Genomic DNA, 16,138 nt, shown 5'->3' with positions numbered 1-16,138 from the left:
GCATCTAATACAAGATGCACCCTCACAGCATTTCCTGAGATTATGTTTGGTTTGGTTCGGAAAAGTATTGAAAAAAAAAAAAAAGAAATGCAAAAAATAAAATAATTTTCTTTATATTTGATTTGGTTCCGAAAAAATTATTGAGAAAAGAATAGAAATGTCAAGAAAAGAGGTTTTTCATGTCTGGTTCTACAGTGATTTTTTTGTATAACAAACATCAAATATAATTAAAATTAGTTAAATACTTATGTATTTTAAAATTATTATATATATATATATATATAATGAATTTAAAATAACATATAACAATAATTTATTATTTTTAAATTTAATTTTCAATTTTTTTTTTAAAATAAATTATTTCCTTCTTGTTTTCCTCTATTTTCTATTTCTCACATTTATTTTTCAAAATTTTCTAAAAGCAAAGATAGCTTAAATCTTTGTACTTTATTTTCAGTAAAAGATCCCACGATGGGTCGTAGATGCGTTAATGCTACACCTCCAACAATGCTCTCTCACTAAAGGGAGATAAAGAAGCATTATCACGTTTTGAATGGGAAGCTTTTTCTTTTCTTTCGTTTTTTGTCTTTAGTAGGAAAAGTGAAACCTTCCAAATTAAACAATATCCCTACCATCATAATGAACTCACTAGGATTGTTCACGCTTGAAAGTGTTCAATCCATACCCTATTTTAGTTAATCAAATCTGCTACTTGAATATCATTAGCCATAGCATTGCCTCCCTAATCAGATTCTGACAATCTAAGATTAGAACCCTGCTACTCCAGGGTGGTTCACACTGTCCCTTGGGATAATTTATCACTGCACTCGAACCACAATGTTTCCTTGCTCAGCTGTTTAGAATTTCTAACTCAGCCCAACAAATAATGGATGTCTACCATCTGACAACTTGCATAATTGTATTATGGAGGTTTGAGAATCACTGACTCGGCCTATTGTTATTGGCGCAGGCCCATCTCCAAAAGGGCAATACCAGGCCTAATATATTTATGGAACTGCCCTTCTCTTCCTTTCATTTTCACTCAAAGTCCATCTATATAAACCAGCCATCGTTCCAATCCCTCACAGGTTAATGGTATTGACTATATTAGTATCTTTTTTATTAGAGCCAATTACAGTAATATGATGCTCAGGAGAGTATGACAATCCTCCAACTCATTGAAAGCCAAGAAAACTCGAGAAAATACATCCAGGATGTATTACCTATTCAAATGGACTAGAGAATGTAGTCCAATCTCTTCACCCTGATACTAAGGCAGCACCCAAAGTCGCAAAAGCTCCAACTCTATCACGGGGAATCAGGCGGAGTTCAGAACCATGTTTGAGAAAAACATTACCTAGAGCCAATCAAATTCAAGTAATTAGTATAATTAAAATTCTAGCATGTGAAAAAATTAATACAAACTACAGACAGCATGGACAAATAATTACAGCAACACCATCCCAAGTCCCAACTGCTTGGGACAGGCACACGAATACTGCAGTGGTTAAAGAACCAGCACAAATCCAAAATCTAAAATAAGAATGTAAAAACATCGCCCCAATCAAATGTGATAATACAGATTAAACAAAAGCACAATTTGCGGGTCATAACACACAATGAAGAAACAAACCAGAAAACCAAAAAAAAAAAAAAAAACTACTTGTAGATCACTAAGTCCTGATTGACTTACCACACCAAGTAGATTCATAGATGGCATGCACAACATTTTTAATCAATCCAATACTCAATACGGTAAGCCTTGAGTGACAAGAATCAAGTAGACTAGTGGCAGTATTTCCATTAGGTCAAATATTACATGTGAATTCAAGCATAGGTAAAATCCTGTCCTAATTAGTTGTACAACCACAACCAAGAAATTTGTTAAATTTCTTAAAATTCAAGTCAGCTCTTCAAATCTATTGGCCAATAATTTTTAGAACTAAAAAGGTCAAAAATAGTGAAATTTTGCACCAAAATTTCCACAGATACTTCTCTACAGTAAACCGATAAGGTTCACAACAAAAGTATTGCTGCAAGGGATAACATATTTCATCTTGTGCAGAATAATAGTAACATTAGGTAAAAGACAACCACAATAGAATGTTGAACTGAATATGCAAACTAAACCATAAAGAGTAGGAATTGACATACCTGCACTTTGTTGAGGATTGATTCCTACACCATCTGTGAAAATAATGCATTTAAAACAAAATCAGTTCCGAAGAATAATAAAAGAAAGCTCAAAATGACAATGCAAGTATATCTATTCCTACTATATTAAAGCAAAAGGGTGTGTCTCTCTCCTTGGCATATTGCTTCTTTGTCAAATGTGGGAAAACTTAAATGGCTACGATTACTCTTATGATGAGAAATAAAAAATAAAAAATAGTAAATACTCAAGAGGGCCCCACAAATCAATGTAAGCACCCTTTCCTTTCCACTTTTGCTTCTTATAATTCCACATGTCCCTTTTCTTTCAACTTTTTCTTCTTATAATTCCACATGTTACACCTCTTACGTCCATCACGTGTACATGTCTAGTATGTTCTTATCTGATACTAGCATATTACTATCTATAATTTCCATAATCTGATCATTTAGAAAATTTTTGCATAATTGCTTTCCATTATTTGATCATTGAGGATGATAATGGAAGTTAATAATGACTAAAAGGAGGATAATCATTTAGTAATCTATCCACAGTCATTTTCCATCTCAATTTATACAATGGTTCTTCCATTGGCAAAGATACACGACCAACATTACAAAAGCTTGCATAACCATGACAGTAAAACATGTTGGTTGCCAACGACTAAAAGGAGGATAATCATTTAGGAATCTATCCACAGTCATTTTCCATCTCAATTTATACAATGGTTCTTCCATTGGCAAAGATACACGACCAACATTACAAAAGCTTGCATAACCATGACAGCAAAACATGTTGGTTGCCAAGGTGATTGTCTGAGCATCCAAGTTCACCAGGTTCCAAGCCCTCCTTTGATACGAAATATCTTTATAAATATTCTAGGTCATGAGGGGAAAAAGTTATGAGATGGAGATGGACCTGTAGAGACTATACGAGGTGGACAGAGATGTGAGGAAGAACGGGAGGTACTCTGTGGAGCGAGAGGGCTCGTAGTAGGGTATGGATACAAGGAGTGGGGAAACATGTGATGTTTCGGGAATCCAATAGTTGTATTTGGTTATGTCCTCTGTAATATTCTCTATTGTATAGTGGAATCATTCTCTCTCATCCGTGGACGTAGGCATGGTTGGCCGAACCATGTTAAAACCTCGTGTACCGTATGTGTGATTGTTTTATCTTTGTGTTCTTGAACTAACATTGTTGGCATCAAAGCTTTCGCTGGCCCTACAACTGGTATCAGAGCTTGAGTTGAAGATTTCTGGAAGAGTAAAAGATCACAAAGATGAAAACAAAAGGAATTTTTACTGAAGGTGGAGTCGATTGCTCTTTTGTGGTGATATGATACAAAAAGGTTTGTGTCATGGAGAGATTGAAGATTAACTTCATGGAATTTGGTCCAAGGTGGAGATTGTTAGGAAGTGTCCCAAATTCCTAATTAGTATAAATTCCTTTTTTGTAAAGAATATTATATAGAATATTTCTAGGTTGATATATTATTGTAATATTAGACTTCCTTATAGAATAAGGAAGGTTGTTGGAAATATCTTTATAAATATTTTAGGTCATGAGGGGAAAAAGTTATGAGATGGAGATGGACCTGTAGAGACTATACGAGGTGGATAGAGATGTGAGGACGAATGGAAGGTACTCTGTGGAGCGAGAGGGCTCGTAGTAGGGTATGGATACAAGGAGTGGGAAAACATGTGATGTTTCGAGAACCCAATAGTTGTATTTGGTTCTGTCCTCTGCAATATTCTCTATTGTATAGTTGAATCATTCTCTCTCATTCCTGGACGTAGGCATGGTTGGCCGAACCACGTTAAAACCTCGTGTACCGTATGTGTGATTGTTTTATCTTTGTGTTCTTGAACTAACATTGTTGGCATCAAAGCTTTTGCTGGCCCTACATATTCTTCATTCAAAATGTCAAGGATTGGAAAGTAGTCAATGGCAAAGAGAAGGAAAGGAATGTGTTTTTCCCTTTTTGCGGGAAGATCAAATGAGAGGAAATTGGTTTTTGAAAATTTTTCCCTAATGTTATCAGTGAGAGTAACATAGTAAAAGGGCTTCACAGAACCAGCTTTCCTTTAAATCCAATTCCATCCACTTATGAACCAAAAATGGATTTGCAGGCATTATCAATGTGCGGATGATCTCCAAATCTACAGACTTTAGCCATGCCACATCAATCAATTGTCAAAAATGATTTCAAGTCATCGAACCAGGAGAAACTAATACTGAATACTTCTCCCTTGGATGTCTCATATCTTATATATATATTTTTATCCAACTCCAATTTGTCATGTTTTCCCATTGATATGCACCAATAGTTTCCCTTTGTGCCCTTTTTCTTTTTGTTTAGATTTATTTCTTCTCTGCTGAATTTGAATTTTGTTTCAAAGGAAAATCAATCCAAGAAAGAAAAGTAATAGAATATTGGAGAGTTTTGATTTTCATTGATGGTTGAGAAAGTTGACAAAATAAAATAAAATTCACAGATAAATTTTAACTCTGCTTATATTTAAGTGAAACATGGTTTTTTTGGGACAATTAGTGGACATGTCATGGTGGGAATTCATAGATTTTAAAATCTTGTACATGATTTTAGCATCAACAGGATAAGAGAAATCCAATCCATTTATGCATAAGAGAGAGCCAAATCTTGAAAGGAATTGATCATCTAAGTTAATAAGACAACCCTTTTTAATTGTGAAATTTGTGTCAATAGAGATGTTTCTCGTTGAAAGATGAGCCCGACACCCTACAACAGCTTGGAATTTCAATTACCCAAAAATTGCTTACCTCGCAAATTCACATTAACATAATCAGACCTATAAACAACGAATTAACAAACAAATAATCTGAATTTCCAAAATACCAACAAAATCACAGAAATTTAGCAAAATCGTAAACCCTAGACCAAGATGAGCAGAATACCGTTGGTGATGATAGCGCTGGTCTGAGGAGGAACTTTGAATTCTTCAGCTGCGAATTTCAGGACGGCGGTGAACGGAGCCGCTTCTGGAACGCTAAAGCTGCAATTGACAAATCAAACAACCATAAACCATGTGAAAACCCTAGAGACGCAAAACCGTAAAAGAAGGATAGATGGAAACTTGGAATCCTATAGCGAATTGGTGCTAAAAGAATCGATTTCCTTATTTTTCCTAGGGTTTCTCGGAATCCAAAAGGAGCACAGAAATAGAGAGAGAAAAAAATAAATTAAAGAGAAAAGGACTTGGTATACGAACACTTTGAACGGAAGTTTTGGATCGGAAGTGAGCGTGACCTTGAAGGACACCTTTCCACCGGCCATTTTTTGAGCTTCTTCGGCCTTCGTATCGTGGGAAGCGTATCCATGTTTATATATATCGTATTCTTGTATACTGTATGCCATTGAGTTACTGTAAAGCAATTAATTGAATTTCCAATAATGACCTCACTTTTGTCCTTATTGAATTGGGCTGGGCCAAGCCTCAAGTTGCAACCCATACTAATAATCGGATTTGGGCTTTTAATCCAATTTACTAAGTTGTATAGAATTTATTAATGAGCTTATCAAAAAGCATTAATCGCCTTTTCATTGAATTGATATTTACATATCCATTACATGCTAGGAGACCATAGAGTGGGTAGGTAGGTAACCCATGTGATAGCGGGAAAATCAGAAAGTGTCAACAGACAAATTGTAAGACGTGGGAAAATGAATAAATGTAGTTGAGTTGGTCATTTTTCATGAAGGGCCAAACTCATATTTACATCCATATATATAAACACTTCCTCCGATCAAGAGACGGATATGGTTAATAGAAATGTGAGCATCACAGCCCACCATGCTCCAATCAAAGATCTTAAGCCCTTAGATCCACTGCAGATGAGTTTGTTGTTGTGGTAGGTGCACGCTGGCTGCCGCCTGAAAGATAAAAAAAAAACTCATATATGTTTAATGGTTAGTAGATGGTAATCATTCAAGTAATTAAGAAGATCGAACATAGATAGACTTCAAGATGTGAAGTGGTGGGTTTGTAATTTGTAAATTAAATTACGTGTGTTTGATGATTTATTATATATGATGCATACAATATTACCAACCTTGATCCGCAGAATGTGATGACATAGTCGGTGGTGCCGGAACAGGTAAAAATGCTGGAGGGATCATCATAAGCGTAACTATATGCGGCTGGACAAGCCTCCTTGAACTTCTTGGAGTAGGAGGTAGGTACACATGTGGCGGCGTTCCCATAAAGCCCTTTACAACAGTATTCATCAGTGTTGAACACATCGCATGCACTCCGGCACCCTACAGTCTTCCCACTGGATTTAAGGGCGAGCTCGGACGGGCAAGTGTCCCTTAGGTTGCTGTCACAGCCAGCAATGCTGCAATTTCCTTTACCATTAATGGGTTTTACAACTAATGGTAGGTTGAAGCCATCGACAAGGCTAACATCGTAGAAATCAAGAGCTGCAAGTGTGAATTCTGCGAGTGTTGCAGGTGTTTTGCCTGAGGCCGAGCACTTGATGTTGTCGCCGCAGCTCCCGGTTTGGCAATTTCCCTTACCAGTTTTATCAAAGTTGCAACCTGATCGACCCCATATACGCCCAGACCAGCTCAGTGGAGCGGTGAAAACCCTTGATTGGCCTGTTTTTAGGGCAAAGCCCCCACCATCAAAGTATTCGCCCGGGAAGACCGCCGGCCAGATTGTCTCTTTACAGTCGTTTGTTATAGTGAACACTCTTGCCGATTCAGACATTTGTGGCACTGTCCATCCAAGAAAAATGTACAAATAGAGGCTTAAAGTTTTGGTAATCACACAGGAATTTCTAACATCATATGATTAGGATTGGTTCTACAATACATGCTATCTTTGGAGAACCAAACAGATGACAGAATGAAAGAAAAATGATTAAGAGAAGATATTACCTGATGAAACTACAATCAAAATCAGCAGAAATGATAGAGGCGAGCTAAGGTGTGGAGCCATCTGTCTTTTAGTTTGTGTCAGATAGAGAATAGAGGCATGGAAGGGAGGGGTATGAGTCTCAGAGTAACGCATGAATATAAAGCAAAGGGCGGAGAAGAATACGTGTGGAGGGAGAGTGAATCAAAGCACTGACCAAATGCGGAAGGCTTGTTTGAAAGATTATATGATTCCTTTCCTGGTCCTTTCCTGCAAGTTCCTTGAGGTTCTGTCTCCCGCTCTCATTTGAATATATGAAAGCTAATTAGGACGCTGCCTTGTGGGGTAGCTGAGAATCGAGGAGGAAAACCCCATAGCTAGCACGGTGGCTGCAGGAGTTTCTCTTTTGTCTGCATCATCCTCCAAGGTGAATTGAGAGTGGGAATTTTTAAGCTATCCATTTTTGTTTTCTTTAAATGCCCGGAAGGAATTTAAAATGATATTAAGCAAGCGGCAACCATAATTGATTGATTGTACGGGAAGCCCCATGGTTGAAATGTTGAAGCCTTTGAAAGCTTGATTCTCCTGCCCCACATCTTTTCATGCCCTTGGTATTTTTGCAAAACAGCTTTGTATATGCTTGTTAATTTCAGTGATGCCCTCCTAACAAAGCAAAGTTGGAATGTCTTCTCTGGTATCTCAAATCTTTTCAGTCTTCTGCCTCTTTTCAACACCATTTGGTACACTGACTTTAGTGCAGAAAGTAGAATGCAAGAAAATATAGCTCGGAAAAAAAAAGTATGTAGAAGATAAAGTTTAAATTCAATAATTTTTGAGTTATTTGATTAAAGGGTATTTGAAAACCCATTTTTTGAAATCTAACCTTGTACCATTTTTTTGGTCTCATTTGGACAAAATTACCCTTATTATTTTCTTATAAAATGAACAGTTTTTTTTAAATTTACATATAAATACTTGAAATGACAAAAGAAGTTTATATAAAAAAATTAGTTACTTTTCAAGAAAAAACATTGGAATTATTAAATTCATAATTTGAGGATTATTTCATTTATTTTAATAAAATATTTCATAATTCTTTATTTTAAACTTGAGATTAATTTTAGTAACCTTAGTATTACTACAATAAATTTTCACTTGAATTCTTCTAAAACATTCATTGGTTTTTATCCTTCACTGTAGGTCTATGTGTCGGGTCTTAATTGCTTGTGATGATAACTGTTTGTCATAGAATAATATTCTTTGAAACTATGCTGCCGTGTCCACGGTCACATAGTCATATTCTTGTGAATACAGCCTCTATAAGATTAACTCAAGAGGGCTACCCTCTAGAACATGCCAACCTTTTGATTCAAACTTTTTAACTGTTAATCTTTTCCAAGTTTTGGCTGAAAATTCAAATTTATGGTTCAAGTTATTCCATTAAACATATGGGTCTGGACATAAACAGGCTTGAACTGGGCCGGATCGTGGGCTTTATCTTTAAAAGATTTTCGAAAAGGATATGTGTCGCAAAGCGCGATCCGTGAATTTTAGCGTTGGAGGAACTGCTTAGAAATTGAAATAGCCAGCTATCAAACCGGCCCACACGAATTACAATTGGATCCAAATGGGACCATTTCAAATTCGACTCTGTTCGCTTATACGGGCCGGGACTTGAAACCAAAGCAAAATCCAGAATGGGCCAAAACAAGGCCTGTTCTGCCCCCAACTCGAGTTCTCTCATGCCCATCACTGCCCATCTTGGGGTTGACCCAGCTCAGTTCGGCCCAGAACCGGTCTTTTCAAACTAGACATATACCGAATCCGTTCTTGGTCGATTTCCAAAGGAACAAGCACTACAACCCCCCAATGAAATTTTCTTGGCATCCAATCAACACACGAAGGAAATAAAATTTCAGCTGAGAAAATGATTGATGCCTAACTAATAAATCAAGTCAGAAGTACATTAATTCCTTATTGCCGCGGTTGGATCTAAGTAGTGATCATATAAAAAAAACAAAGAATATATTATGGTATTAGTAAATTATCAACTGACTCTTAAACGAAAACATTCTATTGCTATTAAAGCCCACTTTGTTTTTAAGAATTCAAAGAAATAAAAAAAATCAAATATAATTTCAAATTATTTAATACTTATATAAAAAAGTATATTTTTTTTTAAATTTTAAATTAAAATTTTATTTTTCTTAAAAAGGAAAAAGCGAAGAAAGGAGGGATGAATGGACATTCCTTAGCTTTTTGCACGTGATGCTAATCAATGAAACCTAACTTTCTATCTAACAAGACTAACACAACTTCACATCATAAATTTATGATTCTAAATCTGGATTTTTATAAAGTAAAGGTCAAAAATTCATATCTAAATAAAATCAAACTTTTTATAAATATGAGGAAAGCCTAGAATACAAGCTATGATCTCAAAACCCAAATACAATTCCATTGGTTAGAGAGCAAGGATTAAATTTTCTTAGGAAATTTTGGTATGTTGGAGCTTGAAGCAAAATCTGGCATTGCTGCCATGGAAAAGGGTCACAAAAAGATGGGTCATGGTTATCTTGAAGATCCAACTTCGGAGACGGGATTTGGGCAACATACATTTTAGAGTGCGTTGAGTAGTGATTTTAAAGAGTATTTTTAACTTTTCTAATACTTAATTTTTTTTTATCTTTTAAGTATTAGAAATGTTAAAAATACTTTTTAAATTCACTATCGAACATATTATCAGTTCTTCATAATTTTTTTGAAAGGCTATTTATTTATATTATTCTTTTATACAACTTTTTTTTTTTTTCGTTTTATCACTTTAATTTATTTTTTAAACCAAAAATCATTGATCACTTGATTTTTAATATTTTTATTGTATTTATTGCTTTAATTTTTTATTTTAAAAATTTTATAAAGATAAAATTACTGACAAAGGACTGAAATATTAAAAAATAATAGAAATTTTTTTTTTATATAATATAAGTTTTAAATAAAAATTATTTTTGATAAGCTAAATTATAAATATAACTTTAAACTAAATAACAAAAATAAATAAAATAATTATTTTCTAATGGAAATTTATATATATAATTTTTTTTAAATTTAAATTATTCTATAAATATAATGTGTTTCATATATGAAAATATAAAATATTTTCAACTTTAAAAATAAATTTTTTATTTCCTTATTAATATTCATTATTTACTTTTTTTAACTCAAATTTATCATTATTACATGTTATATTTTTAAGCAATATTATTAAGTTGTTTTATTATTATTTTTAGAGTGTTTTCCAATATTTTTGTAAATTTTAATCATTTTTTCATCCCATCAAATTTTTTTTAAAATTCCCATCTAATATATATATATATATATATTTGTAAATTTAAAATACCAATATTCTAAGAATTTTTCTTATTTTGGTCCTTGATAGAGTGAAGGTGATATTTATTGAAGAGCAGAATACTGGGGCATACAAAAGCTTACACCAAGTTTTATTTGCTTATTTTCACCCAGCTAGCCGGTGTAATTTCTTTTTATTTATTATTTTTTTTTTCCAGGTTGCTTAGACCATGGATGCATTATGGAGATTGAAGACTCTCAATTGGGCTCGACACCCATTATGGGATACCACATATGTAATCTCCAATACAAGGTAAAATTTCTTGCATCCCACCCACCAAAAAAGGAAAAAGAGAGAGAGAGAGAAATCAAATGATACACGTAGAGAAAATGATTGATGCCTAACTAGTAAATGAAGTCAAAAGTTGGGTAATTCATTGCCTTTCCAACGCTTTCAAATGCCCATTCCTTACCTACAACATACCTTCCATTATTACTTTTCGCATCAGCACATGCAAGGTGGGTTCCCTGATTCCATCAACTGTTTTGACAGGTAACTATTGCCCTATAATCCAACATCAACCGACCTACTTCGAAGGATTACACCCGTCTGATCCATCCATTGCAATCCTCTCCCCAAACATTTCATCATTGTGTTTCGACCATCTATCCAGGATCCATCCTTCACTTCCCTCTTTCACTGTCTGCTTCCCCATCCCCATGTTTTCCTCGAATTTTCATAAAAATAAGTCAAGTAGCGTATATTTACCAAAATAAATTATCATTTCTTTTTGTTGTGTGACCTTTTAAATACGCTTAAAAGTTAAGATGCCATGAGTGGAGTGAGAGGAGAGGAAAGGGGTTGAGATTAATTTGATGTAAAGCCAGTTGGCACACGTGTGGTGGTAATCATGCCAAGCACCAAGGCCTCTCCCCCTCCCCAAGCAATCATTCACTCCATTCCATGAGCCCGCCCCCACCCTCACTCACATTCACACACAACCCACACCTAACTTTTATAATTCCATGAAAGCTAATAAAATCTCTCCTTCCCGTCGCTTTTCTCCTTCTGCGTTCATCATCAATCAGTGTACATGGGCTCTTTGTTAAAATAAAAGCCCTTCTCCCATGGGCCACCCCGCTCGTGCAGTGCATGCTAGCCGGGGCCCATCATTCGGCCCACAAAAGTACGTTTCTCACCAGTGGGTGACACAACTATATCACCCCACCCCACCCCACCCACAAATCAAGATACTGCAGTACCATAAATATCAAATCATACATGCACGTTTTTTACATACTTGGGTCCAATCATAGGTGTGAGGGTGAAGTGGGTTGGTTCTCGAGCGGGTGACTCAATCATTGTGTGTGAAAATTTTATAGAGGAAAAGGGGGTGAATGGGGCTTATCACTAGCAGAAAGTGAGAAAGGAGGCACTTGCTCTATTTCTATTTATAAACTCCTGCTATATGCCTTCATAACTACTAATCCAACATATCAATAAGTCTCCGCAGCAATGGCTTCCGAGAAGGTTGAGACCATTGTTGCCGGCAACTACTTGGAGATGGAAAGGGAAGAAGGCGATTCCAAGTCGACTAAGAGCAGATTATCGGCCTTGTTTTGGCACGGCGGCTCGGTCTATGATGCCTGGTTCAGCTGTGCTTCTAATCAGGCACTTATGCTTTTGTGTTTATTTAGTTGTTTTTCGTTGAGATTATGTGTTATGGGAAACAACGGATTTACGTATGCTGTGTGTTTATTCATTTGGAATGTAGGTTGCCCAAGTGCTTCTCACACTGCCTTACTCGTTTTCACAACTGGGGATGTTATCTGGAATTCTCTTTCAACTGTTTTATGGGTTGATGGGGAGTTGGACTGCTTATCTCATAAGCGTACTTTATGTTGAGTACAGAACTAGAAAGGAGAGAGAAAAGGTTGATTTTAGAAATCATGTAATTCAGGTACGTGTTCTTTCTTTTAGAAATCATGAAATTTGAGGTGCTTCAGCCATTTTTGTTAAAACGAGAAGAAAGAAGAGGGGAAAGGGGACATATGGGCTTGATTCATAAGTGATTCATGCATGCAGTGGTTTGAAGTCCTTGATGGGCTTTTGGGGAAGCACTGGAGGAATGTAGGCCTACTTTTCAACTGCACTTTCCTTCTCTTTGGCTCCGTGATACAGCTGATTGCCTGTGCAAGGTAAACCCAAAAGGGGAAAGGAAAAATCATTACAATGTACATTATATTTCTGTTTGGACAGACGAATACATCATGTATACATACTGGTTAATTTTTCCTCAATTTCCATTGATATGCTGCAGCAACATCTACTACATAAATGACAATTTCGACAAGAGAACTTGGACGTACATCTTCGGCGCCTGCTGTGCTACGACCGTTTTCATTCCTTCATTCCATAATTACAGAATTTGGTCATTCTTAGGCCTTATGATGACCACCTACACTTCTTGGTATCTAACCATTGCTTCCTTTATCCATGGGCAGGTATGTATTTACCTTAATTAGCTGTATTCATCACTTAGTTTTAATTTCAAATAATTCCCATAATCCCATCCCCCCTTTGATACATTGATTTATTTATTAAGTAATCCCATGCTGATTTGCTTGTTTGAAGGTTGAGGGGGTGAAGCACTCTGGCCCAACCAAAATGGTTCTCTACTTCACTGGGGCTACCAACATTCTCTACACCTTTGGTGGTCATGCTGTCACAGTGTGAGAACTTAATTAAATACTCATCAAAACTGCATTTATACATGCATTTGTATGTACATTCTCGCATGTCTAAAGGTACAACCCTTTTTGAAGGAAAGGAAACATGTTTCCTGGGAAAACGGACCTAAATTTTTGCAAACTTTAGCCTCTACTGGTTTGATGAAAAGAAAATATCTTGGAATGTCTCAATCATTCAATTGGGGTTGTAAGAAAAGCATCTTTGTTATGCAACATATATATATAAACGTTTAAATCTATATGCATAAATCTGTATTGCAGTTATGTGAAATCTGATTAGAGGTGATTTATGTTATAGGGAGATAATGCATGCGATGTGGAAGCCCCAAAGGTTCAAGCTAATATACTTGACAGCAACTCTCTATGTGCTGACCCTAACACTGCCGTCAGCTTCCGCTGTTTATTGGGCTTTTGGGGATATGCTCCTTAACCATTCCAATGCTTTCTCTTTGCTGCCAAGGTCTGGATACAGAGACACTGCTGTCATCCTCATGCTCATTCATCAGGTCACTACTACTATGCTATTTCCATTTCTGCTTGTCATGAATTCCTGACTGAGTATATATATTGATCAAATTGAAATCTATGATTTTAAGAAATTTTGAGTTCTGAAATATTTTGGTGGTGGGTGCAGTTCATAACATTCGGATTTGCATGCACTCCTCTGTACTTTGTTTGGGAAAAGTTCGTCGGTGTGCACGACACAAAGAGTGTGTGCAAGCGAGCCCTAGCCCGACTACCCGTGGTGATCCCCATATGGTTCCTGGCCATCATTTTCCCTTTCTTCGGTCCCATCAACTCCACAGTTGGATCACTTCTTGTCAGCTTCACCGTCTACATAATCCCAGCCTTAGCTCACATGATAACATTTTCTTCGCCATCTTCTAGAGAGGTAGTCAAGCACACATTGCATCTTACTTCATCGTTGTGCTAAAACATATTAGTGTTTTACTTGTTGGCTAATGCCTTCCATTTTTTTTTTTTTTGGTTTTTGACAGAATGCAGTGGAGAGACCACCGTCATTCTTAGGAGGTTGGGCCGGCGTATACTCAATGAACGCCTTTGTGGTGGGATGGATTTTGGTGGTGGGATTCGGGTTTGGAGGGTGGGCAAGCATGCTCAACTTCATTCAACAAATTAATACATTTGGACTCTTCACAAAATGCTACCAGTGCCCTCGCAAGGCTTGAGTTGAGTTGCTTCCCTACTTTCAAAAGGAAATTAAATCAAGAAATTAAGATACATATATAAGTGTGTAAAGAGATTGGGCATTTGTAATTTTTTTTCTCTCCCTTTTGTTTTTTTTTTTTTTTTTGTTTTTTCTCTTCTAAGAGATCTTGTAACTCGTGTGTTGATCAGCCCTACTACGAAATGTAACTCCCCTGGTTTTTCTGGGCACCCAGCTCTAAGTATGAACAATCCTCCATTTCTAATATGAAAAATCATAAGTTCTCCAGACTACTCCCACGACTTCGTTAACATCTGTGCTGATGTGATAGCTAGTCAATAAATGTAGAAAAGTAATCACTCATACCATCTTTCTTTTCACCCGATAAGCTACACCCATGCATATCATTTTCTTTTAATCGCCCAATCATTAATCATGATATCATTGCTAGGGTTCTTATCATCATTCAACACCAGATTCAAAGCCTCATGAGTAAGAGCAATCTATAGAGTTAGAGTGGGAGCCATTGCGACGTGGAAAGGCTAACAGAGAGAGCGCTGCCAAACGTTGGGCAGCTGTGAATAGCAGGAGCAAAGGGCCCGAATAATTCGAGGGTCTAATCCTGATGTCTCCCATCACCCACTAGCCTTTCGGAGGATACGTTTTTTATTTTTTATTTTTTCTTTCTTTCTTTTTTTCTCTTTTTTTGGTTTGATTCTTAACGGAACTCAGTTGGATGTTTGCCTAATTTGATAGAGCTTCCCTTGTCCACGACTCTTTACCCGACAACTGAGTGAGGAATTTGGCTGTGAACACCAGCACTTTGTGATTGGCTGATCTGGCAAACTTGGACATTAATGATTGGTGGTTACCTTCGTATGAAAGAGATAGATGAAGGTTGATTTTTAATGCTTTCTTGTAGGCCCAAGGGAAATTTCGCAGCAAATTTTGTAGGCCCAAGCCCATTTAACATGTTCGATGAATAAATAATAGTCCTTGGTCCCCTCAAATCACTCATTTCATAATGCGGGTGATTGAATATTTGAATCAACTCGGTTCCATCATTCAAGAATTTTGAGATTTAATTATGAGAAACAAAAGGATATATCCTCCGATCAGCTTCCTCTCGAATATTATCAAATGATTTTTTTTTTAAAAAAAATAAAGAATATGTGTCCATAGTGTCCTGTTTGCGAAGGAGGGAGAAAACGTCATGGGCTTCTGGGCTGCGACCCAAGAGATAGGCCCACCAGGTGAGGAGGTGGGGTCCAGAATTTGGTGGGCCCCATACATGGTACAAAGAGCATCGTGGACATGGGCCGAGAAGGATCAATATGACTTCCTACCAGATTGACTAAAGCAACTTTTACACTGAAAAAGAAGAGAAAAGAAAATGGTCAGGAATGGAGAAAAGTTACAAAAGCAATCAATCTAGACGCCCATTCCACATAGCTTAACTTAAAGCCTCTGCAACTTAAAAGCAATATGCGATTTCTAGATCCAGCCCAAAAGGCCCATTTTTAGCTTTTTCAAAGAGAAGAGAGTAAATCAGTGATGGGGTGTGAAACAGGAGCACTCAAATTCAGTGTCCAACTGCAGTGACCATGGATGGTAAGGCTATCGACCGGCAAGTGATGGGGTCAGCGCCACATAATCAGCTAATCAAGTGGAGTCCATGGCACATTTTTCCTAGAACTTTCCAAGATAAGGCCTTGTCTTTGATATAGTCACTGTCATAGAATGTTTCTAACTAATTTCTTTTGCTTTAATATTTCTCCACGATCAATGAACCTGCCTACCTACAAAAAGAAAACTGCTTTT

General features: G+C 36.5%; 3 protein-coding genes across 4 annotated transcripts; 1 reads left to right on the top strand and 2 right to left on the bottom strand.

Moving 5' to 3' along the window:
- Positions 1 to 1,098: 1,098 nt before the first annotated feature.
- LOC100264401 (ubiquitin-fold modifier 1) lies at positions 1,099 to 5,538 on the bottom strand. Of its 2 annotated transcripts, XM_002285799.5 has the most exons (4): positions 5,404 to 5,538; positions 5,090 to 5,187; positions 2,155 to 2,187; positions 1,099 to 1,357 (listed from the first exon to the last, which is right to left on the bottom strand). In XM_002285799.5, the coding sequence occupies exons 1-4, from the start codon at positions 5,466 to 5,468 to the stop codon at positions 1,260 to 1,262; spliced, it is 294 nt and encodes a 97-aa protein (XP_002285835.1). In that variant the 5' UTR covers positions 5,469 to 5,538; the 3' UTR covers positions 1,099 to 1,259. The 2 variants fall into 2 exon arrangements, with proteins under 2 accessions (XP_002285835.1, XP_059590977.1); XM_059734994.1 differs by having other exon boundaries at positions 1,099 to 2,187.
- A 169-nt stretch (positions 5,539 to 5,707) lies between these two features.
- LOC100259225 (pathogenesis-related thaumatin-like protein 3.5) lies at positions 5,708 to 7,203 on the bottom strand. The gene is made up of 3 exons (XM_002284367.5): positions 7,074 to 7,203; positions 6,245 to 6,911; positions 5,708 to 6,065 (listed from the first exon to the last, which is right to left on the bottom strand). The coding sequence occupies exons 1-3, from the start codon at positions 7,132 to 7,134 to the stop codon at positions 5,939 to 5,941; spliced, it is 855 nt and encodes a 284-aa protein (XP_002284403.4). The 5' UTR covers positions 7,135 to 7,203; the 3' UTR covers positions 5,708 to 5,938.
- A 4,495-nt stretch (positions 7,204 to 11,698) lies between these two features.
- Positions 11,699 to 14,610, top strand: LOC100243769 (auxin transporter-like protein 3). Its single transcript, XM_002285800.4, has 8 exons — positions 11,699 to 12,070; positions 12,174 to 12,359; positions 12,485 to 12,597; positions 12,720 to 12,903; positions 13,034 to 13,131; positions 13,448 to 13,655; positions 13,784 to 14,041; positions 14,148 to 14,610. The coding sequence occupies exons 1-8, from the start codon at positions 11,915 to 11,917 to the stop codon at positions 14,337 to 14,339; spliced, it is 1,395 nt and encodes a 464-aa protein (XP_002285836.1). The 5' UTR covers positions 11,699 to 11,914; the 3' UTR covers positions 14,340 to 14,610.
- The last annotated feature ends 1,528 nt before the right edge of the window (positions 14,611 to 16,138 follow it).

The sequence above is a fragment of the Vitis vinifera genome, chromosome 18 (genome assembly GCF_030704535.1).
Source record: "Vitis vinifera cultivar Pinot Noir 40024 chromosome 18, ASM3070453v1".
Lineage (NCBI taxonomy): Eukaryota > Viridiplantae > Streptophyta > Magnoliopsida > Vitales > Vitaceae > Vitis > Vitis vinifera.
Note: the sequence above shows the minus strand (reverse complement) of the source record. Positions and strands in the feature narration are given on the sequence as shown.

Bases quoted from the DNA above. Each gene is read 5' to 3' on its own strand.
- LOC100264401 (XM_059734994.1), bottom strand. From the start codon at position 5,468: ATGGCCGGTGGAAAGGTGTCCTTCAAGGTCACGCTCACTTCCGATCCA. The intron at 5,188-5,403 runs GTTCGTATACCA...TGTCAATTGCAG, and splicing joins CCAAAACTTCCGTTCAAAGT to CTTTAGCGTTCCAGAAGCGG. The intron at 2,188-5,089 runs GTATTCTGCTCA...TTATTTTCACAG, and splicing joins CAGCGCTATCATCACCAACG to ATGGTGTAGGAATCAATCCT.
- LOC100259225 (XM_002284367.5), bottom strand. From the start codon at position 7,134: ATGGCTCCACACCTTAGCTCGCCTCTATCATTTCTGCTGATTTTGATT. The intron at 6,912-7,073 runs GTAATATCTTCT...TTGGATGGACAG, and splicing joins TTTGATTGTAGTTTCATCAG to TGCCACAAATGTCTGAATCG. The intron at 6,066-6,244 runs GTTGGTAATATT...TTTATCTTTCAG, and splicing joins ATCACATTCTGCGGATCAAG to GCGGCAGCCAGCGTGCACCT.
- LOC100243769 (XM_002285800.4), top strand. From the start codon at position 11,915: ATGGCTTCCGAGAAGGTTGAGACCATTGTTGCCGGCAACTACTTGGAG. The intron at 12,071-12,173 runs GCACTTATGCTT...TTTGGAATGTAG, and splicing joins TCAGCTGTGCTTCTAATCAG to GTTGCCCAAGTGCTTCTCAC. The intron at 12,904-13,033 runs GTATGTATTTAC...GCTTGTTTGAAG, and splicing joins CTTCCTTTATCCATGGGCAG to GTTGAGGGGGTGAAGCACTC.